Below are 23,477 nucleotides of genomic sequence, written 5' to 3' on the forward strand. Positions count from 1 at the left end.
TTGAGGAGAGGAGCCCTAAAAAAACTACTGGGACTTAAAACCCCAGTGCAGGCCGGGCGCGGTGGCTCACGCCTGTAATCCTAGCACTTTGGGAGGCCGAGGCAGGCGAATCACAAGGTCAAGAGATCGAGACCATCCTGGCCAATATGGTAAAACCCCGTCTCTACTAAAAATACAAAAATTAGCTGGGTGTGGTGGCGCGCGCCTGTAGTCCCAGGTACTCAGGAGGCTGAGGCAGGAGAATGGCGTGAACCCGGGAGGCGGAGCTTGCAGTGAGCCGAGATCACGCCACTGCACTCCAGCCTGGGCAGCAGAGCGAGACTCCGTCTCAAAAAAAAAAAAAAAAAAAAAAAAGCCCATTGCGCACAATCCCAATCGGTCCTGAAACCCCTCCCCTCACCCAAGGGTTGCTCAGTCTGTGGCTCCCTGCCTTGCACAACTCAACATGTGTTAGGATGTGAGCGTGTGTTGGGATATGAGTATGTGTTAGGATATAAGCGTATGTTGGGATGTGAGCGTGGGTTGGGATATGTATGCACCCGTTTAAGGGCCCACGCCCTCTCCCACTCACTGGGCATCCTCAGAGGCAGGAGTCATTCCGTCTTATTGACGCTTGAATTTATAGGACCCAACATATACATTGAAGATGGGGTGGAGAAGTTACAGCTCTTGCTCTTTGAGATGTCCCCACTCCTCAGGAGCAGAGAAGGGGCTGTGTGTGCTGGGTGGAGGGAACCAAAAGAGCCAGAGCTCCTGGAGGGGAGGGAGTGCGGGGACAGAGCTGCCCGCCCACCTGCCACCTCCCACTTCCAACCCGTAGCCTCCACCACCCCCACCAGCAGAAATCCCACACTGTGTTTACCATAAAGCCTTTAATTTTATCTCAGAAACTGCACTCCGGGTCCAGGCTGGGCTTGTAGTGCCTGTCAGGCTGGCTGCCGGTGGGTTCTGTCCTTGGGGGCCTCTAAGGAGAGTGCTCCATTCTCACCCCCATTGACCTGTGGCTCCTTCAAGACACAGATAGAGGCCCCTGGCTCTGCAGTTCTCACCCCCATGCCCAAGGAAACCACTGACAATGTGGCTTCAAACCCTGCTCCTGTACTGGCTTGCTGTGTGATCCTGAGCAAAGTGACTCTTCTCGAGTCTCACTTTCCTTATTGCCAAGTGGGCCTCATAATCCCTGCTCTGTACCAGGTTATTCTAAGACATGGGGTGACCAGCGTGGTGGTGCCAGCCCCTAATGAGAGCTTGGTGTGTGGCTGCTCATGTGGTTGCAGAGTCCCAGACTGGCTCTGCTGCTTGTTCGCTCCTGTGTCCTTAAACATGGCCCTGCCCCTCAGGTCCTTAGTTTCCTCGTTGAGAAGTAGGAATGACAACCTGGCCTTGCCTTCCTCGGGCTCTCTGCCAGTCCTGGGGGAGGCCCTCCAGAGCCCAGAGTGCTGGTGTGGGCGCCCTTCCCACAGCAGCATGGCAGGGCCAGTTCTTGACCTGCTGGGGAGACTCACCTGGGTTTCCTGGGGGTGCCTTCTCTGTCCACCTTTCCTGCCTCGGACAGCAGCTGCTCTTCATCCAGCCCCAGTGCTGACAGCACCTGGGAGAAGCGCCGAGTGACAGTGAGCCGGGCATTGGCCTGAGGAGAGAGAAGAGGGCTTCTCGCTCTGCACCAGGGCTGCCAAGGGCGAGGTGGGGCTCTGCTTACTGAGGGAGTCCCAGGGATTCCAGAGGGCAGCAGCCCTGGGATCCTATCTGCAGGGACCTACTCGCATCCTGCTTCCCTGACCCACTCAGCCAGTTCTTCACAGGGGGCAGCCTCACCTGCATGGCCTGCTGGAACAGGAAGGGCCGGGCCTGCACCCTGTGCTGGATGCCTTGCAGCTCCGCTTGGTACTCAGCAAAGCGTTGTCGCTCCTGGCGCCTGCAGGGGAGACAGGCCTTTGTGCAGCTAACCATGGACACAACTGTTGATCTCCACTCCTGAGCCGGCTCATCTTCACTAAAGATTTGATATTCACGTCCTCACCCTCACCTTTACAAAGCTATTTCATTCCCATTCTGGCCTGGATTGCTTGTGAAGTCAGCCAGGGTGGAAATTATTCACCCAGTTTACTGATGGCTCAGGAGGGTTGAGGGACTTGTTCAAAGTTGTGCAGCTAGGAAGTGAGGGGCCGAGCCCTGTGTAGCTGGGGCTTGCCAATCTTCCTGTGCCACCCCCACGGGAAAGGGACCAGTGCTAGCTTCTGAGCTTCCAGACACCTGCTTACATAGCCTTCCCTCCCCATCCTCTTCCCCTTGAGGGGGAGCTGTGGTTGTTGGTTGTGTGACTTTGGGCGAGGCCTCTCTCTGGGCTCTTGGCTCTGGGCTCAGTTTATTTCACTGTGCTATATAGCAGGGATCGGACAAGCTTGCCAGCATTCTCTCTGGTTCTTATAAGCAGACAGCTTGGAAAATGGGACAGAGAAACTAAAAAAATATATATATTTCAAATTTAAAAAACACACCCTGGAGAGATCAGGGTTCCACTGGGGAAGCACAGTTTTCATTTCTAAAAACCCAGCATGGCCAGGCGTGGCAGCTCGCACCTGCCATGCCAGCGCTTTGGAAGGCCAAAGAGGGTGGATCACTTGAGCCCAAGAGTTTGAGACCAGCCTGGGCAACATGGTGAAATCCTGTCTCTACAAAAATCAGCCAGGCGTGGTGGTATGCCCCTGTAGTCCTGGCTAGTTGGGAGGCCAAGGTGGGAGGATCGCTTGAGCCTGGGAGGTCTAGGCTACAGAGAGCTGAGATTGTGCCACCGCACTCCAGCCTGGGCAACAGAGCGGAGACCCTGTCTCAAAAAACCCAAAACCCAGTTTGTGCACTTGTCATAAATGTGTCTGCTTGACAGACTTGAGTGTCACTGCCACTCCTGAAGAGAGCACCCTAGCAGCAAGAAGGGCCTTTGGGCCACAGCCCACATGGGACCAGGCATCCATCTGTGAAGCACATTAAGAGAGGCCTTGAGGTGTGGAGGCAGCACCCATGGACAGGAAGGGAGGGGAGACACAGACAAGACCCCAAGACCTGTGCTGGGACCTCAGCGAGTGTGCTGGGCCCTGTGGAAAAACACAGCCTTGCTGGGCCATGCCCCTTGGCCCTGTGCCAGCCAGGGAGGGAACCCTCCTCCATTGAGAAAAAGACACGGATTTGAAAACCCATGGCCAGAAACACAAGTTACTGCAAAAAAAAAAAAAAAGGCTTTCACTATTTAGGGAGGAATTTATGGCAGTTACAAGGGGAGGTGGGAAATGAGCTGGCAGTCCCTATCTTTTCTGTGATATTTTGTGCACTTTTCCTGCTGGATGCTTTATGCTATTTCTGTTAGAGGTGACAGGAGCCGGCCAAGGCGGGCAGATCTCGAGGTCAGGAGATTGAGACCCTCCTGGCCAATATGGTGAAACCCCGTCTACTAAAAATACAAAAATTAGCTGGGAGTGGTGGCGTGCGCCTGTAATCCCAGCTACTCAGGAGGCTGAGGCAGGAGAATCGCTTAAACCAGGGAGTTGGAGGTTGTGAGGCGAGATCGCACTGCTGCACTCCAGCCTGGCGACAGAGTGAGACTTTGTCTCAAAAAAACAATGACAGGAGCCCAGAGCAGAAAGGGAAGTGGTGCCTGTGGGTGTCAGCCCCATGCATCATCTCAGAATGGAAGGAAGACACATGCCTCCCTCCCACAGGACAACTTCTTTTGTGCCCGCCCTTCCTAGGCAAGACATAGTCTCCTGTTCCGCTCAGACAGTGAAGTTCACAGGCTCTAAGGGCTGAGAGACTGCATGGGAGATATCTACTTATGCCTTAACCCTCTCAAATAGAAAGTAAAAGGAGTGAGGTTGAATCACTCTTTTTGCTGCACCTGCCACTTGGAGTTCTGAACCTTACACTTCCTGCCTTACTATGAAAACAAAACACTTGGCTGGGCGCGGTGGCTCATGCATGTAATCCCAAAACTTTGGAAGGCCGAGGCAGCCAGATCACTTGAGGTCAGGAGTTTGAGACAGCTGGGGCAATATGGTGAAACCCTGTCTCTACCAAAAATAGAAAAACGTTGACCAGGTGTGGTGGTCTGCACCTGTGGTCCCAGCTACTCAGGATGCTGAGGCAGGAGAATTACTTCAGCCCGGGAGATGGAGGTTTCAGTGAACTGAGATCACGCCACTGCACTCCAGCCTGGGCAACAGAGCGAGATTGGGAAGGAGAAAAGGTCCCCCTCAACATTGGCCCAAGCAGTCCCCCAAAACACACTTGACCTCTCAGAGCCTCTGTTTCCAAATCTGTAAAATTGGGGTGATTAAGACTGAGCCTTGGCTGGGCGCAGTGGCTCATGCCTGTAATCCTAGCACTTTGGGAGGCTGAGGTGGGTGGGTCACCTGAGGTCAGGAGTTCGAAACCAGCCTGACCAACATGGAGGAACCCTGTCTCTACTAAACATACAAAATTAGCCGGGCGTGGAGGCACACGCCCATAATGCCAGCTACTCAAGAGGCTGAGGCAGGAGAATCACTTGAACCTGGGAGGCAGAGGTTGCAGTAAGCCGAGATCACGCCATTGCACTCTAGCTTGGGCAACAAGAGTGAAATTCCATCTCAAAAAAAAAAAAAAAAAAAAGACTGAGCCTCAAAGAGTAGATGATAAGAACCCTGCTGAGCCATCAGTGGCCCTATGGCAGGGCAGGACCCTCGCCCCACTTGCCATGGACCAAAGGAGACAGGGTGCAGAAAAAGATGCCCTGCGCCCACTGCACCCAGGAGGTACTCAAACCACTGGCACTAGTTTTGGTCATATTTATTTGTGTTGCCTGTTTCACTAGTTTGGGCTCTTGGGGAAAGGTCCTGGTGCCTTTCGTCTAAAGGCTGAGCATTTGAGCACTCAGACAGGGCGGCAACATGGCTGGAACCCAATTCTGCTGCCCACGCATGACCTTTGGCAAATTATTTAAGATCTCTGAGCCTCCGGTTCCTCACCGGTGAGGTTATGCAGGTGGAGATACCGAGGTAGGATAGTAAGGTGAGCGGGCCACACTGACTTGTCCCCTTGTGTGAGGCCCCAGGGGCTCCTTTTGCAGTAGCTCTGTATCCCCTGTGCCCTCGTGCATCAGCACCTAACTTTTTTTTTTTTTTTTTTTTTTTGAGACGAAGTCTCTCTCTGTCACCCAGGCTGGAGTGCAATGGTGCAATCTCGGCTCACTGCAACCTCCGCCTCCCGGATTCAAGCGATTCTCCCAAGTAGCTGGGACTAACAGTCGCGTTCCACTACCCCCGGCTAATTTTTGTATTATCATTTTTTTTTTTTTTTTTTTGAGACGGAGTCTCGCTCTGTCGCCCAAGCTGGAGTGCAGTGGCCGGATCTCAGCTCACTGCAAGCTCCGCCGCCCAAGTTTACGCCATTCTCCTGCCTCAGCCTCCCGAGTAGCTGGGACTACAGGAGCCCGCCACCTCGCCCGGCTAGTTTTTTGTATTTTTTAGTAGAGACGGGGTTTCACCGTGTTAGCTAGGATGGTCTTGATCTCCTGACCTCGTGATCCGCCCGTCTGGGCCTCCCAAAGTGCTGGGATTACAGGCTTGAGCCACCGCGCCCGGCCATTATTTTTTTTTTAGTAGAGACGGGGTTTCACCATGTTGGCCAGGATGGCCTCGAAATCCTGACCTCAGGTGATCCACCTGCCTCAGCCTCCCAAAGTGTTGGGATTACAGGCAGGAGCCACAGCGCCCAGCTGAGCACCTAACACTTTTGCAAGATAAGCAGTCCTAGGGGATACAGATGGCTACAAGTTAACTGATACCTAGCACAGCCCAGGAAAGAAAACAAAAGCCCCTTATTCAGAATGTAGCTTCCCCAATCTCCAGCCAATCAGCACCAAAAGCCTGAGAAGCTGTTAGCTACAAATTCCTGCCTTGGAGGGAGCTAAGGACTTCTCGGGGTTCCGCATACACAGCTAGGCTCAAGGTTGTGGTTATAGCAACATTTTCCTCATTTTAATAGTAAAAAACACACCCCTAGGTAGAGATTTTATATGCTAATGTTTCATGTGATGCACGTTAGAGTATGCAGATGCTGAGTGCATGAGCCAACCACAGGTCCACCTTTGCATACCTGACCTCACCAGTATTTTGTGACTAGGTATAAACAACTCCCATAAAAGGAAATCCTCTTAAGGCACAAGCTGCGTCTCTCCTTCTGAGCAGTCCTCAGGGTGGGCCTTTTTTTTTTTTTTTTTTTTTTTTGAGTCGGAGTTTTCGCTCTGTCACCCAGGCTGGAGTGTAGTGGCGCAATTTCAGCTCACTGCAACCTCCACCTCCCGGGTTCAAGCGATTCTCCTGCCTCAGCCTCCCGAATAGCTGGGATTACAGGCATGTGCCACCACACCCTACTAAGTTTTGTATTTTTCGTAGAGATGAGGTTTCACCATGTTGGTCAGGGCGGCCTTTGCTTTGCAATAAACTTTTTGCCTGCTCTTCCTTTGGACTTGCTCTCGAATTCTTTTGTGTGGCCAAAGGAAGAGCCTGACCGGGCCCACCGGCAGCAATACTGCCTGTTTCACGGACCTGTTAGGAGTCCAAAAAGGTTTGCCCACAAATTTGCTTATTAGGAAAATGGTCACGGCCAGGCGCAGTGTCTCACACCTGTAATCCCAGCACTTTGGGAGGCCGAGGCGGGTGGATCACGAGGTCAGGAGATTGAGACCATCCTGGCTAACACGGTGAAACCCCATCTCTACTAAAAATAAAAAATGAAATAAAAATTAAAAAAAAAATTAGTCGGGCTTGGTGGTGGGCACCTGTAGTCTCAGCTACTTGGGAGGCTGAGACAGGAGAATGCCGTGAACCCGGGAGGTGGAGATTGCAGTGAGTCGAGATCGTGCTACTGCACTCCAGCCTGGGTAACAGAGCGAGACTGCGTCTGAAAAAAAAAAAAAACAGAAAATGCTCACAATATAGGAAGAGAACAAAATGCGACTCTTCAGCTGACTGTGAACAATGGCTATCTCCCAGAGTGCAGTCACAGGGCTGTTCACCTTTCCAGGCATTATTTCTGTAATCTTTGAAATTTTATAACAAGCATGTCTGGCATTGAAAATCAGGAAATGAAGGTTTGAAAAAGGGTAATCATACATGATGCATATTTTAACCTTGACCATTCAACAGCTGCAGAGATTGTCATTATTAACTGGGTGGCCTTCCATGGACCCCTTCTCCCCATGACTCAGCGTCCTTATCTGGAAACGCAGTGAAGTGGCCTGGCCAGCCCCAGGGAAGGCAAGGGCTGGTGCTTCTCAGTCCTATAGACTGAGACCTGGCACGGCCTCCCTGCCTTCTCCCAACCAGGCCTCCCCAAGCCCAGGCTCCCTACCTCAGCTCCTCCAGCTTGCGCTGGGCCGCCCCAGGGCCCCGGCTCCCTCTGGGTGCGTAGGCTGCCAGGCAGCGGGCCACTTGCCGCTGTACATGCTGCGTTCGGGCCCGCCGCAGCTCGGCCTGCTGCCGCTCCTCCTGCCGCTGCCGCTCCCAGGCCTGCAGCAGGCTCCTTGGGTGAGAAAGGGAAGGGGAATGAGAGTTTTATGGGCAACAGGAGCCTCACAGAGGGCCAGGGGCTGGATAAGGGAATATGGGAGCCTGTGGGGAGGGGCTGCAGGGTCCAGAGCCAGTGTCCTGGGAGTAGGGTTTGTCATGGAAGTCCACGACAGAGACTGCCCTGGAGGCTCAGCCCTCGGGCCCAGCTCAAGGCCTTTCCCTACTCATTCTAGAAGTCTCCTGCTTGCAGGCCAGGCGCGGTGGTTCATGCCTGTAATCCCAGCACTTTGGGTGGTGGAGGCAGGTGGATCACCTGGGGTCAGGAGTTCGAGACCAGCTTGGCCATCATGGTGACAGCCCGTTTCTGCTAAAAATGCAAAAATTAGCCAGGCGTGGTGGCACATGCCTGTAATCCCAGCTACTCAGGAGGCTGAGGCAGGAGAATTGTTTGAACCCGGGAAGCAGAGGTTGCAGTGAGCCGAGACCCCACCATTGTAATCCATCCTGGGCAAAAAGAGCAAAACTCCATCTCAAAAAAAAAAAAAAAAAAAAGAGAAAAAAGAAAAAAAAAAGAAATGAAGGGTGCTTTGGAAAAATTAATATTGTTTAAATGTCCATATTATCCAAAGCAATTTACAGATTCAGTGCAAGCCTATCAAAATTCTAATAACATTTTTCACAGAAATAGAAAAAAATAATTTTAAGTTAATATAGAACCATGGAATACTCCAAACAACCAAAGCAATCTTGAGCCAAAAAAAAAAAAAAAAAAAAAAAAAAGCCTGGGCATGGTGGCTCACACCTGTAACCCCAGCACTTTGGGAGGCTGATGCAGGTGGATCGCTTGAGCCCAGGAGTTTGAGACCAGCTTCAGCAACCTGATGAAACCCCGTCTGTACTACACATACAAAAAAATTAGCCAGGCGTGGTGGCCCAGACCTGTAGTCCTAGCTACTCGGGAGGTTAAGGTGGGAGAATCGCCTGAGCCCAGGAAATCAAGACTGCAGTGAGCCATGTTTGAGCCACTGCACTCCAGCCTGGGCGACAGATTGAGACCTTGCCACACACACACACACACACACACACACACACACACACACACACAAGAAAGCTTAATGACACTTGTCTGGGCAATGGTTTTTTGGATATGACCCAGAAAGCACAGGCAACAGAAGCAAAAATAGACAAATGAAGTTGCATCAAACCGAAAAGCTTCTGCACAGCAATGGCAACAATCAACAGATATGACATATAGAATGGGAAAAAATATTTGCAAACCATACATCTGAAAAGGGGTTAATATCCAAAATATGTGAATTCAAATAACTCAGTAACAAGAAAGCAAATAACTCAGTTAAAAAATGGGCAAAGGCCAGGCACGATGGCTCACGCCTGAAATTCCAGCACTTTGGGAGGCCAAGGCAGGCGGATCATTTAAGGTCTGGAGTTCGAGACTAGTCTGGCCAACATGTCGAAACCCTGTCTCTACTAAAAAATACAAAAAAGTTAGCCAGACCTGGTGGTGTCTGTCTGTAATCCCAGCTACTCAGGAGGCTGAGGCAAGAGAATCGCTTGAACCTGGGAGGTGGAGGTTGCAGCAAACCAAGATTATGCCACTGCACTCCATCCTGGGTGATGAAGTGAGGCTCCATCTCAAAAAAAAAAAAAAAAGGCAAAGAGGCAGGGCATGGTGGCTCATACCTGTAATCTTGACACCTTGGGAGGTGGAGGCAGCAGGATTGCTTGAAGCCAGGGGTTGGAGACCAGCCCGGGCAACATAGCAAGACACCATCTCTACAAATAAAAAGTTAAAAAATAAATCAGCTGGGCCGGGCACGGTGGCTCAAGCCTGTAATCCCAGTACTTTGGGAGGCCGAGACGGGCGGATCACGAGGTCAGGAGATCGAGACCATCCTGGCTAACACAGTGAAACCCCGTGTCTACCAAAAAAATACAAAAAACTAGCCGGGCGAGGTGGTGGGCGCCTGTAGTCCCAGCTACTCAGGAGGCTGAGGCAGGAGAATGGCGTAAACCCAGGAGGCGGAGCTTGCAGTGAGCTGAGATCCGGCCACTGCTCTCCAGCCTGGGCGACAGAGCGAGACTCCTTCTCAAAATAAATAAATAAATAAATAAATAAATAAATAAATAAAATAAAAATAAAAATAAATCAGCTGGACGTGGTGTCATGCACCAGTAATCCCAGCTACTCAGGAGGCTGAGGTGAGAGGGTCACTTGGATCCAGGAATTCAAAGCTGCAGTGAGCTATGATCATGCCATTGCACTCTAGCCTGGGTGACAGAGTGAGACTCTATCTCAAAATAATAATAATAATTTAAAAATAAGCAAATAACCCAAATAGACATTTCTCAAAAAAAGACATACAAATGTCTTTTTCATCACTAATCACTAATCATCTGGGAAATGCAAAATAAAGTGATTATAAGATATCACCTCACACCTGTTAGAATGACTGTTATCAAAATGATGAAAGATAAGGGTTGGTGATGATGTGGAGAAAAGGGAACCTCTGTTTACTGTTGGTGGGAATATAAATTAGTACAGTCATTATAGAAAATAATATCAAGGTTCCCCCAAAAAATTACAAGTAGAACTACCATGAGATCCAGCAACCCACTTCTGGGTACATATTCAAAGGAAATGAAATTAGTATGTTGAAAAGGTTGGCCGGGCGCGGTGGCTCAAGCCTGTAATCCCAGCACTTTGGGAGGCCGGGACAGGCGGATCACGAGGTCAGGAGATCGAGACCATCCTGGCTAACACGGTGAAACCCTGTCTGTACTAAAAAATACAAAAAACTAGCTGGGCAAGGTGGCGGGCACTCCGTCTCAAAAAAAAAAAAAAAAGAAAAGAAAAGATAGCTGCACTCCTATGTTCATTGCAGGAATATTCACAGTAGCAAAGATCTGAAATCAACCTAAGATTCCATCAACAGATGAACGGATAAAGAAAAGGTGGTATATATGCACAATGGCATTCTTCAGCCTTAAAAAGAAGAAAATCCCGTCATTTGCAACAACATGAATAAACCTGGAGGACACTATGTTAAGTGAAATAAGCCAGGCACAGAAAGACAAATACCATATAATCTCCCTTATGTGTCAAATCTTAAAAAAGTCAAACTCAGCATAACGGGACCCCATCTCTACAAAAAATTTAAAAATTAGCCAGCGGCCGGGCGCGGTGGCTCATGCCTGTAATTCCAGCACAATGGGAGGCTGAGGTGGGCAGATCACGAGGTCAAGAGATAGAGACCGTCCTGGCTAACACGGTGAAACCCCGTCTCTACTACAAATACAAAAAATTAGCCGGGCGTGGTGGCGGGTGCCTGTAGTCCCAGATACTCGGGAGGCTGAGGCAGGAGAATGGTATAAACCCAGTGAAACCCTAGTGAAACATAGTGAAACCCCATCTCTACTAAAAATATAGAAATTAGCCAGGTGTGGTGGTGCGTGCCTGGAGTCCCAGCTACTCAGGAGGCTGAGACATGAGAATCACTTGAACCCGGGAGGCAGAAGTTGCAGTGAGCCAAGATTGCACCACTGTAGTCCAGCCTGGGTGACACAGTAAGACTCTGTCTCAAAAAAAAAAAAAGAATTGTGGGGTGCATAAGAATGCTGAATGAGGCCGGGTGCGGTGGTTCATGCCTGTAATCCCAGCACTTTGGGAGGCCGAGATGGGCGGATCACGAGGTCAGGAGATCGAGACCATCCTGGCTAACCCGGTGAAACCCCGTCTCTACTAAAAATACAAAAAAAAAAAAATTAGCTGGGCGCAGTTGCGGGCGCCTGTAGTCCCAGCTACATGGGAGGCTGAGGCAGGAGAATGGCGTGAACCCGGGAGGCGGAGCTTGCAGTGAGTGGAGATCACACCACTGCACTCCAGCCTGGGCAACAGAGCAAGACTCCGTCTCAAAAAAAAAAAAAAAATGCTGAATGAACTCTGCCCTGCCCTCACACGCCACCTGTCACCAGTCACCAAGGCCTATTGAACCAGCCTCTAAGTGTCTCTTAAATGGATCCCCTCCCTCCATCCACAGGGCCTCCTTGTTCAGGGCCTATGGTTCCTCACCTCAGTGTTGCCAACAGTCTCCTCACGGCCTCCAGTCTCCCCTTCAGCTCCCACTATCTCCTTTGCTTTAGAAACAGAATCTTGCTCTGTTGTTCAGACTAGAATGCAGTGATGTGATCATGACTCACTGCAGCCTTGAACTCCTGGGCTCAAGAGATCCTCCTGACTCAGCCTCTAGAGTAGCTGGGGCTACAGGCACTTTCCACCAAGCCAGGCTAATCTTTTTTTCCTTTGTAGACACAGGGGTCTCGCTATGTTGACCAGACTGGGTTTTTTGTTTGTTTGTTTGTTCATTTGAGACAGAGTCTCACTCTGTCACCCAGGCTGGAGTGCAGTGGTGCAATCTCGGCTCACTGCAACCTCCACCTCCCAGGTTCAAGTGACTCTCATGTCCCAGCCTCCTGAGTAGCTGGGACTCCAAGCACACACCACCATACTTGGATAATTTTTTTATATTTTCAGTAGAGACAGGGTTTCACCATGTTGCCCAGGCTGGTCTCAAACTCTTGAACTCAGACAATCTGCACGCCTTGGCCTTCCAAAGTGCTACGATTATAGGCGTGAGCCATCGCGCCCGGCCCCTTAACTTATTTTTTAGAGACAGTGTTTCACTCTGTTGCCCATGCTGAGTGCAGTGGCTGGATCATAGCTCACTGCAGTCTTGATCTCCTGAGCTCAAGAGATCCTCCTACCCCAGCCTGCTGAGTAGCTGGGACTACAAGCATGTGTCACCATGTCCAGCTAATTCCAAGTCTTTTAATAGTTACATCCTAAGGGCCCAGGAGTAGATAATAAATGTTGGATTAATCACTTAGTTAATAGTTTAATGGATGGATAGAAGAAAAGATGGGAAATAAAAGTGGCTGTATCAGTAGACAATTGGCCAGGTATTCAGAGAGATGGGTGAATGGTTGAGTGGATGTTACCAGTAGTTGGATGGATGGATGGATGGATGGATGGATGGATGGATGGATGGATAGATGATCCAAAAGTTTGGTGAATGGATAAATAAAGGAATGAGAGTTCAAATGCCTAAGCATCTCTTGGAGAACCAGCTCCATCTCTACTTCTCACCATGGGCTCCCACTCCCTTCTCTTCCCTGTTACCTGGTGGCTTCCTGTCGTTTGTGGAAGGTGCGATTGGGGAGGTTGGCAGACAGGAAAGTTTCATCGTCTTCCGAGGCATAGGCCTTTCCATTCTGCTTGGAGGCCTGGAAGGCAGCCCTCAAAGCCTTCCAGGGCTGCTTTTGGGGGCCTGCCCACAGTGGGACCAAGTCAGGGGCTGCCTGTCTCTCCCAGGCCGCTGGGCAATCCCCACAGCACCCAGAGCACAGCCCAGCCTGCCTGAGCCCAGCCTCCCTGACTGCTCCCTGTTCCCCACAGTGTAGCTTCGGGGGAACCCGGGCCCCGAGTCGCACGCTCACCACAATCCAGGTCTCTCTGTAGCTGCCTGTGCAGCTTCTCCAGGTCCCATGGCCCCTGCAGCTCCCTGGCCCTTGTCTTCCTCCTCTGTGGCCTTTGGAGGTTGTTGAAGCTAGGCCTGCTCCCCTGGCTCTGGCCCTGCAGTTCCCCTTCATCCGAGGCCTCCTCTCCGGAAATCTGCCCCTTTTTCTGACAACCAGCCCTCCTTCTGCAGGGAGCCCTGTGCTCTCCCTCCTCAGCCTCCTCTGTGGCCTCTGAGAATTGCTCCTCCTCTGAGATGGACCCCCTCCTGGGGCGCTGGGGCGGCTCCCCAGAACTCAGACCCCTCTCAGCCTCCTCAGCACCCAGGCCTAGCAGCTGGACCTGCTTGTCGGACGCCGATCCTGATCCTGGCCTCCTCCCAGGCGGCTGGAGGCCACACTCACTGGGGGGCTCCGGTCCTAGCTCCCCTTTGCCAGGAGGGATGGAGACACCACCCCAGGCTCCCAGCTGTTGTCTCGCCTTCAGGTTTTGCACCTCTGTCTTCCGGCAGCAGCCATAGGCCTCTGGGAGGTTGGCCGTGGACTTGCGCCTGGACTGGCGCTGGGAGGATGAGGAGGGCATGGGCAGGGCTTGGTGGCCTGGGGTTGGGGAACTTGGCTGAAGCACAGCCCGGACATCTGTGGCGATGCTCTCCCAGGCCCACTGGAAGGGGAAGGAGGGCTTCCGAGGAGGAAGGCGGAAGAGACTGAGAAAGGACAGGGTGGGGTCAGGGTCGGCACCAGCCCCCAGAGGGCCCTGACCCCCAGCACCCTCCTGACCCATCCCACTGCTCCTTACTCTTCAGCCTCTTCAGAGCCCTGTCCTTTCTTGCTCTGGCCCCTGGGCTTGCGGTCCTTCTTTGCTGTCTTCCTTGAGCTCTGAGACCTCCACTGCAGGTCCTGATTTGGCACACCATCACCACTCCCCAGGCGGCCCTGGGCAGAGACATTAGGGGAGGAGCAGCCAGCTCAAGCAGCCTCCTGGACTGTGTTGCACCTCACCCGGGTGCCCTCCTCTTCTGTGCACCTGGCTGGGCCTGGCTGGGCCCCTCTGGGCCCTCATTACCGTAAAAACCAACTAAACAGGGCAGGGTGCGGTGCTCACGCCTGTAATCCCAGCACTTTGGGAGGCCAAGGGGGGCGGATCACCTGAGGCCAGGAGTTTGAGACCAGCTTGGCCAACATGGTGAAACCCCGTCTCTACTAAAAATACAAAAAAAAAAAAAAAAAAAAAATTAGCTGGGTATGGTGGCCTGCACCTGTAATCCCAGCTACTTGGGAGGCTGAGGCAGGAGAATCGCTTGCACCTGGGAAGTGGAGGCTGCAGTGAGCTGAGATTGCGTCATTGCATTCCAGCCTGGGCAAAAAGAGCAAAACTCAGTCTCAAAAAAACAAAAAACAAAACAAAACAAAAAAACCCGACCGAACACCACCTCCATTCTGCATATTAAAATAGCAACAGCCACCACCTGCTGAGCACCTACTGTGTGTTCAGGACTTTCATGCATAAACACACCTTCCCAAGGACCCTAGGAGGCTGGTACTCATTATCACCCCCATCACTTGGAGGAGAAAGCTGAGGCTCAGAGAGGCTGAGTAACTGAGGTCACACAGCTGGGAAGTGGTGGAGCCCAGATTTGTTACCATTGCACTAGGCCGCTTCTGGGCCCTGGACTGCACTCCCAAATGTCCCACTGGGCCCTGGACCTGCTACAGCCAAGGCAGAAACCAAGGTGATTTTCATCCAGGTGGTCTTAATCTTTCCTGAAACGCTGCTCCTCCCACAGTGTTCCCTGAATCACCCCATCATCCCGGGGAGTCACCCCCAGGCGTCATCCCTCAGCTTCTCCCAAGACCTTTAGGCCTCCATGTGGTCCCTGTCCCACTCCTGCCTCCCTGACTTTCACCTGGATCTCAGCTCAGGTCTCGTGGCTTCTCAAGGGCCTCCCCAGCCCAGGCCTCCCTGACCCAAGGCAGCCCACCTGGCTCTGGGCAGCTGGAAGTGCCCCCACTGGGCCTACCTCACCTGCTTGTCCTGAGAGATGGTCGACAGCAGCTTGAGCAGCCCAGTGCTGGTTCCCGGAGCCTGAAGCCGCATGTCCTGCCCTGGTCGTGCCAACGGGGTCCTAACCAACTGTTGGTAGGTATTTAGCATATTGGTGTCCTGCCCCATCCTGCCCCATCCCCCATCCCCTCCGTGGAACTGCCCAACAGGCCATCTCTATGGCAACCAGTCCTCAGCCAGTCTCAAGGGGTCTGGCAAAAAGCATACTAGGAAGGGGTCAGTGGGGTATGTGAGGCCAATCTCCTTCTAAGGGAGAGCTCAGCAGGGTGCCCAGGAGTCGTTCAGCGCAGAGACCCAGGCCCAAGTCCTGCCTCTGCTCCTGCCTCATCCACAGGCTCCCCATGTAACCTGGTGTAAGTCCTCTGTCCCCACTCCACCTGTGTTTCCCCATCCATCTGTACAGGGGAGTCAGTCTGTCTCCTGTGCTGCCCCCCAGGCCCGGCAAAGTCCCTGAAGGAGCCAAACTGAGATATGGCTCCTTCAGGGACTTGATTCACAAGATTTTTCACAAGATTTTATTTCAATCCTTGCACTCCCAGGTTGGGAGCGGTGGCTCATGCCTGTAATCCCAGCACTCTAGGGGGCTGAGGCAGGTGGATCACTCGAGGCCAGGAGTTCAAGACCAGCCTGGCCAAAATGGCAAAACCCCATCTCTACCAAAAATGCAAAAAAAATTAGCCAGGCATGGTGGCACATACCTGTAATCCCAGCTACTCAGGAGGCTGAGGCACAAGAATCGCTTGATCCCGGGAGGCAGAGGCTGCATCAAGCCCAGATTGCACCACTGCACTCCAGCCAGGGCGACAGAATGAGACTCTGCCTCAAGAAAAAATAAACAAATAAACAAATCTTTGCACTCCCAGCCCCAGCCAGGAAGTCGAACGCTGTGTCCAGGAGAGAGGCAGCAGGCCATTCAGAGCCTGGGCCCAGGCCCACCTAGCCATCTTCATAGGCCATGAGGTTCTGGAGGGAGTTGAAACATTGAACGCTTACCCCAGGCCAGGCGGTGGCTATAATCCCAGCACTTTGGGAGGCCGAGGTAGGTGGAGTGCCTGAGGTCCGGAGTTCGAGACCACTCTGGTCAACATGGTGAAACTCCATCTCCCACCTGGACTGAAACTCCATCTCACTAAAAATACAAAAATTAGCTGGGTGTGGTAGTGGGCATCTGTAATCCCAGCTACTCGGGAGGCTGAAGCACGAGAATCTCTTGAACCTGGGAGGCGGAGGTTGCAGTGAGCCGCCAGCCTGGGCAAAAGAGTGAGACTCCATTTCAAAAATATATATATTTTTTAATATAAAAAAATTAAAAGATCTTACCCCAAACTTCTAAGCAGTGCTCAAAAGCCTTGGAATCTTAAGTCCCCATGGGACGCCTGGTGCTGACCACTGAGGCCTGCAGTACAGGGATATGGTACTGAACTGAGGCCCTAGAGACGGACCAGCTGGGCTGGAGGCCTGGTGTGGCCTCTCACTAGCTCTGTGACCAACTCCTCACTCTGCAAAACTGGAATCACGGGCCCAGCTCATAGGTTTGTTGCAAGGACTACATGAAACCCCAAACGATGAAATCGGTAAATGTTATTATTATTACTAACACTAGCTGACCATTCTTTTGAGGCAGCAGAGCATCATGGCTAAGAGCACAGAGGAAGCACTTGGGTGCAAATTCCAGCTCCTCCACTTGTCCTGTACCCTCTCGGTGCCTGTTTTCGCATAGGCAATCGGGGGCTGGTTATAATCATATCTACTCCCAGGGTAGTGGTAGGGATTAAATCACTATGCAGATACAAACAGAACATCCTCATGGCTCATGGGAACTGCTATGCTAGCGTTGCTGTTATTCTTATTATCTTTTTTTTTTTTTTGCGATGGAGTCTTGCTCTGTTGCCCAGGCTGGAGTGCAGTGACGTGATCTCAGCTCACTGCAACCTCCGCCTCCTGGGTTCAAGCAATTCTCCCACCTCAGCCTCCCGGGTAACTAGGATTACAGGAATATGCCACCATGCCCGGCTAATTTTTTGTATTCTTAGTAGAGAGAGGGTTTCACCATGTTGGCCAGGCTGCTCTTGAACTCCTGACCTCAAGTGATCCACCCGCCTTGGCCTCCCAAAGTGCTGGGATAACAGGCGTGAGCCACTGCTCCGGGCCGTGTTGCTGTTTTTAATTAATCAATGATGTGGCCCCAGGGAAGCAGGTTATCCTGGAAGATGCCGTAGAGGCAGGATTTTTCTCAGACCGTGGCCCTGTGGCCCCTCTTCTGCTCTCAGACTCCATCCCAGTAGCGCCTCACAATGAACGCATCCAATGTAAATATCCTAAATAGCGCTGCTCCAGGCAAAGCTGTTTTGCCATCCAAAATATGCAAACTCTGTTCTTTCTAGGGGGCTGCCATCCTTCTCCCACACCTGGGGCCCAGCGGAAGGCACATGTAGGCGGCTCCACTTTCAGAAACGGAGCCCCTTCCAGACCTCAACCCAGCTAATTTCCTGGGCAGTCCAGAATTCTGGGCCACTTTCTTCCTTGGCAGAGGGCAAGGGTTTCTCAGGTTGATATTCTCAGGAGGTGCATACAGACCTCTTTCCTCAACCACACTCCCTCCCTAAGTGAGCTCGTCCAGTCTGACAGCCTTAAAAGCCACCTGCTGCTTGCTTTCTGAGACAGAGTCTCACTCTGTCACACCGGCTGGAGTGCAGTGGTGCCATTACAGCTCGCTGCAGCCTCAAACTCCTGGGCTCAAATGATCCTCCTGCCTCAGCCACCCGAGTAGCTGGGACTACAGTTACGCGCCACCATGCCCGGCTAATTTTTGTATTTTTTTGTAGAGATGGGGTTTTGCCATGTTGTCCAGGCTGGTCTTGAACTCCTGGCCCACCTCAGCCTCCCAAAGCATTGGGATTACAGGCATGAACCACTGCGCCAGAACAGCATCTACTGTTTTCCACCTGTCCCCAAGTTTGCATATCTCAGCCTGACCTCTCCCAGACTTAAATATCCAGTGGCCCATCAGATATCCCCACTTGGATAAATAAGCATTTCAACTTGACATGCTGAAGGTCAGACTCCTGGCCTGCCTCATCCCAGTCAGGGGCATGTCTGAGATTCCCGTTGCTCAGGTCAACTGGCTGGTATCATCCTTGACTTCTTCATTTGACTCACATTCTGCCCCTAATGCCTTAGCAAACCTTACCAGTTCCTTAGCAAACCTTACCAGTTCCTTAGCAAACCTTACCAGTTTGAAATACATGCAGAATCCAGCGCTTCTCCAAACCAATACCCTCTCTCCTCTGGATCATTTCAGTAACACTTAGTCTCTGGCTTTTGCTTATTTATTTATTTATTGTTTATTGACATGGGATCTCACTATATTTCCCAGGCTGGTCTCAAACTCCTGGCCTCAAGCCATCCACCTGCCTCAGCCTCCCAAAGTGCTGGGATTACAGGTGTGAGCCACCACACCCAACCTCCCAGTTTTCGCTTTTGTCCTGATACTATTCTCTACTCAGCAACCAGTGTGAACCTGTGAAGAACAGAGCCTGGCTGGACGCAGTGGCTCACACCTGTAATAATAATCCCAGCTACTCAGGAGACTAAGGCAGGAGAATTGCTTGAACCCGGGAGGCAGAGGTTGCAGTGAGCTGAGAACATGCCACTGCATTCCAGCCTGGGCAACAGAGCAAGACTCCAAAAAAAAAAAAGCAAGAGAGGAAGAAAGAGAGAGAAGGAACGAAGGAAGGAAGGAAGGAAGGAAGGAGGGAAGGAAGGAAGGAAGGAAGGAAGGAAGGAAGGAAGGAAGGAAGGAAGGAAGGAAGGAAGGAGGGTGTTAATGGATCATTGTGAAGCATTTGTCATTTTGTGTATATGTATTTTTTGTTTATGTAAGTGGTATTGTAGTCTGGGTACAGTGGCTCACGCCTATAATCCCAGCACTTTGGGAGGCCAAGGCGGGAATATCACTGGAGCTCAGGAGTTGGAGACCAGCCTGAGAAACATAGTGAAACCCTAGCTCCACAAAAAATACAAAGAAAATTAGCTGGGCATGGTGGTGTGTCCTTGTAGTCCCAGCTACTTTGGAGGCTGAGGCAGGAGGATCACCTGCGCCCAGGAGGTTGAGGATGTAATGAGCTATGATCACACCACTGCACTCCAGCCTGGGTGACAAAGTGAAACCCTGTCTCAAGAAAAACATACAAAATAAAACTGAGTACAAAAATAAATAAATGGTATTGTATATATTTAATTTGCATAAGCAGTATTGATCTCACTTTTGTTCCTTACTCATTTCTTTCAAAACTGTGTTTTAGGGTTTTTAAAATTTATTTATTTTCTAGAGATAGAGTCTCACTCTGTCACCAATGCTGGAGTGCAGTGGCATGATCATAGCTCACTACAGCCTCGAGCTCCTGGGCTCAGGTGATCCTCCTACCACAACCACAACCTCCTGAGTAGCTTGGACTACAGGCATGTGCCACCACGCCTGGCTACTTTTAAAATATATATATTTTTTTGGAGAGACAGAGGTCTCACTATGCTGCCTAGGCTAATCTTAAAGTCCTGGCCTCAAGGACTCCTCCCACTTGAGCCTTCTCAAAATTCTGGAATTAGGCTGGGCAAGATGGCTCACGCCTGTAATCCCAGCACTTTGGGAGGCCGAGGTAGGTGGATTACTTGAGGTCAGGAGTTCAAGACCAGCCTGGCCATCATGGTGAAATCCCATCTCTACTAAAAATACAAAAATTAGCCAGGTGTGGTGGCACACACCTGTAGTCCCAGCTACTCAGGAGGCTGAGGCGGGAGAATCGCTTGAACCCAGGAGGCAGAGGTTGCAGCGAGCTGAGATCACACCACTGTACTCCAGCCTGGGCGACAGAACAAGACTCCATCTCAAAAATAAATAAATAAATAAATAAATAAAAGCTGGAATTAGGCCGGGCACAGTGGCTCATGCCTGTAATCCCAGTGCTTTGGGAGGCTGCGGCGGGAGGATCACGAGGTCAGGAGATCAAGACCATCCTGGCTAACACGGTGAAACCCCATCTCTACTAAAAATACAAAAAATTAGCCGGGTGTGGTGGCAGGCACCTGTAGTCCCAGCTACTCAGGAGGCTGAGGCAGGTGAATGGCGTGAACCCGAGAGGCGGAGCTTGTAGTGAGCCAAGATAATGCCACTGCACTCCAGCCTGGGTGACAAAGCGAGACTCCATCTCAAAAAAGAAAAAAAAAAAGAAAACAGCTGGAATTATAGGCATGAACCACCATGCCCCATCTGTTTTGTTTTTAGAGACGAGGTCTCATATTGCCCAGGCTGGCCTCAAACTCCTGGGGTCAAGAGATCCTCCCGCCTTAGCATCCCGAGTATCTGGGATTGTGGGCACATGCTACCCTCCCCTGCTAGCACTTTTTGTTTTTTGTTTTTTTTTTTTTTGAGACAAAGTCTCACTCTGTTGCCCAGGCTGGAGTGTAGTGGTGCAATCTTGGCTTGCTGCAAACTCCACCTCCCGGGCTCAAGCAATTCTTCTGCCTCAACCTCCCAAGTAGCTGGGATTACAGGTTTGCATCACCACGCCCAGCTAATTTTTCTATTTTTTTTTTTTTAGTAGAGAGCGGGTTTCACCATATTGGCCAGGCTGGTCTTGAACTCCTGACCTCAGGTGATCTGCCGGTCTCAGCCTCCTAAAGTGCTGGGATTACAGGCGTGAGCCACTGTGCCCAGCCTGCACTGTGTTTTAAAAGCCTTGTAGATCCTGACCGTTGCATAGTGTTCTGTAGTTTCCCTTTGTATGCTTTACTTAATTCATCCTTCTGACAGGGGATGCCAAACTGGCTCCCAACTCCTGTTCTCACAAAGAACACCCTGGTCAACGCCCCTGCACATGACTCTTTGTACACCTGCATGAGAATCTCTCTGGCCTACTTATCCAGGACTGAGAGTGTAAGGTCTTGGCATAAACATACACCTAATTTCAGATTGCTTGAGAGAAGGGCTGTGTCAGTTTACGTGCCTACAGAGGACCAAGTATTTCTGTCTGCCCACATTCTCACCAAACATTGACATTATTCACCTTATGAATTTTGACTAAACATGTGGTCATAAAATGATGTCTAGTTTTTGTTTTTGTTTTTGTTTTTGTTTTGAGACGAATTCTCGCTCTGTCACCCAGACTGGAGTACAGTGGTGCGATCTCAGCTCACTGCAACCTCCGCCTCCCAGGTTCAAAACAATTATCCTGCCTCAGCCTCTGGAGTCGCTGGGATTACAGGTATGTGCCACCACGACCGGCTAGTTTTTGTAGAGACAGGGTTTCACCATGGTGGTCAGGCTGGCCTCAAACTCCTGATCTCAAGTGATTCACCCACCTCGGCCTCCCAAAGTGCTGGAATTACAGGTGTGAGCCACGGTGCCTGACCAGAAATCCTTAATTTTTTTTAAGGCTGGTAAAAAAAAATCTTTTTTATTTTTTATTTTTATTTTTTATTTTTTATTTTTTGAGACGGAGTCTCGCTCTGTCGCCCAGGCTGGAGTGCAGTGGCCAGATCTCAGCTCACTGCAAGCTCCGCCTCCCGGGTTTACGCCATTCTCCTGTCTCAGCCTCCTGAGTAGCTGGGACTACAGGCGCCCGCCACCTCGCCCGGCTAGTTTTTTGTATTTTTTTTAAGTAGAGACGGGGTTTCACTGTGTTAGCCAGGATGGTCTCGATCTCCTGACCTCGTGATCCGCCCGTCTCGGCCTCCCAAAGTGCTGGGATTACAGGCTTGAGCCACCGCACCCGGCCAAAAAAAAATCTTTAATTTTGATGGAGTTAGATTCATAAATGTTCTGAATAGAGCTTTGTAGTTTGGGAGTCTTAAGATGCCCTTTTCCTACCCCTAGGTGGGGTATTTTCCTATATTCTATTCTGTGTCCACAATGAAATGCTCTGTACAGACTTTCCTTTTCTGATACTGTCCTTACCTGGCTTGGGGGGGTCATACAAGAAATTGGGGCTGGGAGCGGTGGCTCATGCCTGTAATCCCAGCACTTTGGGAGGCCGAGGCGGGCGGACCACGAGGTCAGGAGATGGACAGCATCCTGGCTAACACGGTGAAACCCCGTCTCTACTAAAAAATACAAAAAATCAGCCGGGCATGGTGGCGGGCGCCTGTAGCCATTCGGGAGGCTAAGGCAGGAGAATAGCGTGAACCCAGGAGGTGGAGCTGGCAGTGAACCAAGATCGCGCCACTGCACTCCAGCCTGGGCGACAGAGCAAGACTCCATCTCAAAAAAAAAAAAAAAAAAAAAAAAAAAGGCCGGGCGCGGTGGCTCAAGCCTGTAATCCCAGCACTTTGGGAGGCCGAGACGGGCGGATCACGAGGTCAGGAGATTGAGACCATCCTGGCTAACACGGTGAAACCCCGTCTCTACTACAAAATACAAAAAAACTAGCCGGGCGAGGTGGCGGGCGCCTGTAGTCCCAGCTACTCGGGAGGCTGAGGCAGGAGAATGGCGTGAACCCGGGAGGCGGAGCTTGCAGTGAGCTGAGATCCGGCCACTGCACTCCAGCCTGGGCGACAGAGCGAGACTCCGTCTCAAAAAAAAAAAAAAAAAAAAGAAAAAAGAAATTGGGCAGCCTTCTCTCTCTTTCTGTCTTCTGTAACAACTGGTATGAGATAAGGACCATCTGTTCCTCCAAAGGCTGGTAGAATCGCCCTATAAAAACATTTCTGGGCCGGGCGCGGTGGCTCACGCCTGTAATCCCAGCACTTTGGGAGGCCGAGGCGGGCGGATCACAAGGTCAGGAGATCGAGACCATGGTGAAACCCCGTCTCTACTAAAAATACAAAAAATTAGCCGGGCGCGGTTGTGGGCGCCTGTAGTCCCAGCTACTCGGGAGGCTGAGGCAGGAGAATGGCGTGAACCCGGGAGGCGGAGCTTGCAGTGAGCCGAGATCGCGCCACTGCACTCCAGCCTGGGCTACAGAGCGAGACTCTGTCTCAAAAAAAAAAAAAAAAAAAACATTTCTGTTAGGTTCTTTCTCGTTGGAGTCTCAGATTACACGTTTCTTTTTCTTTCAGTTTTGTTTTGTTTTGTTTTGTTTTGTTTGAGACGGAGTCTTGCTCTGTCACCCAGGCTGGAGTGCAGTAGTTGATCTCAGCTCACTGCAACCTCTACCGCCTGGGTTCAAGTGATTCTCGTGTCTCAGCCTCCCAAGTAGCTGGGATTACAGGTATGTGCTGCCACATCCGAGTTATTTTTGTATTTTTAGCAGAGACAGAGTTTCACGATGTTGGCCAGGCTGGTCTTGAACTCCCAGCCTCAGGTTATCTGCCTGCTTTAGCCTCCCAAAGTGCTGAGATTATAG

At 51.1% G+C, this 23,477-nt stretch overlaps 1 protein-coding gene across 1 annotated transcript; it reads right to left on the reverse strand.

Moving 5' to 3' along the window:
• Window positions 1-883: 883 nt before the first annotated feature.
• Window positions 884-15,358, reverse strand: TSGA10IP (testis specific 10 interacting protein). The gene is given in 8 exon segments (XM_005577206.5): window positions 884-1,007; window positions 1,506-1,630; window positions 1,816-1,915; window positions 7,384-7,554; window positions 12,739-12,886; window positions 13,056-13,780; window positions 13,873-14,009; window positions 15,100-15,358. Coding segments are annotated over 8 exon segments (1,677 nt in total). The 5' UTR covers window positions 15,247-15,358.
• Window positions 15,359-23,477: the final 8,119 nt, after the last annotated feature.

This window comes from Macaca fascicularis, chromosome 14 (assembly GCF_037993035.2).
Source record: "Macaca fascicularis isolate 582-1 chromosome 14, T2T-MFA8v1.1".
Taxonomy (NCBI): Eukaryota; Metazoa; Chordata; class Mammalia; order Primates; family Cercopithecidae; genus Macaca; species Macaca fascicularis.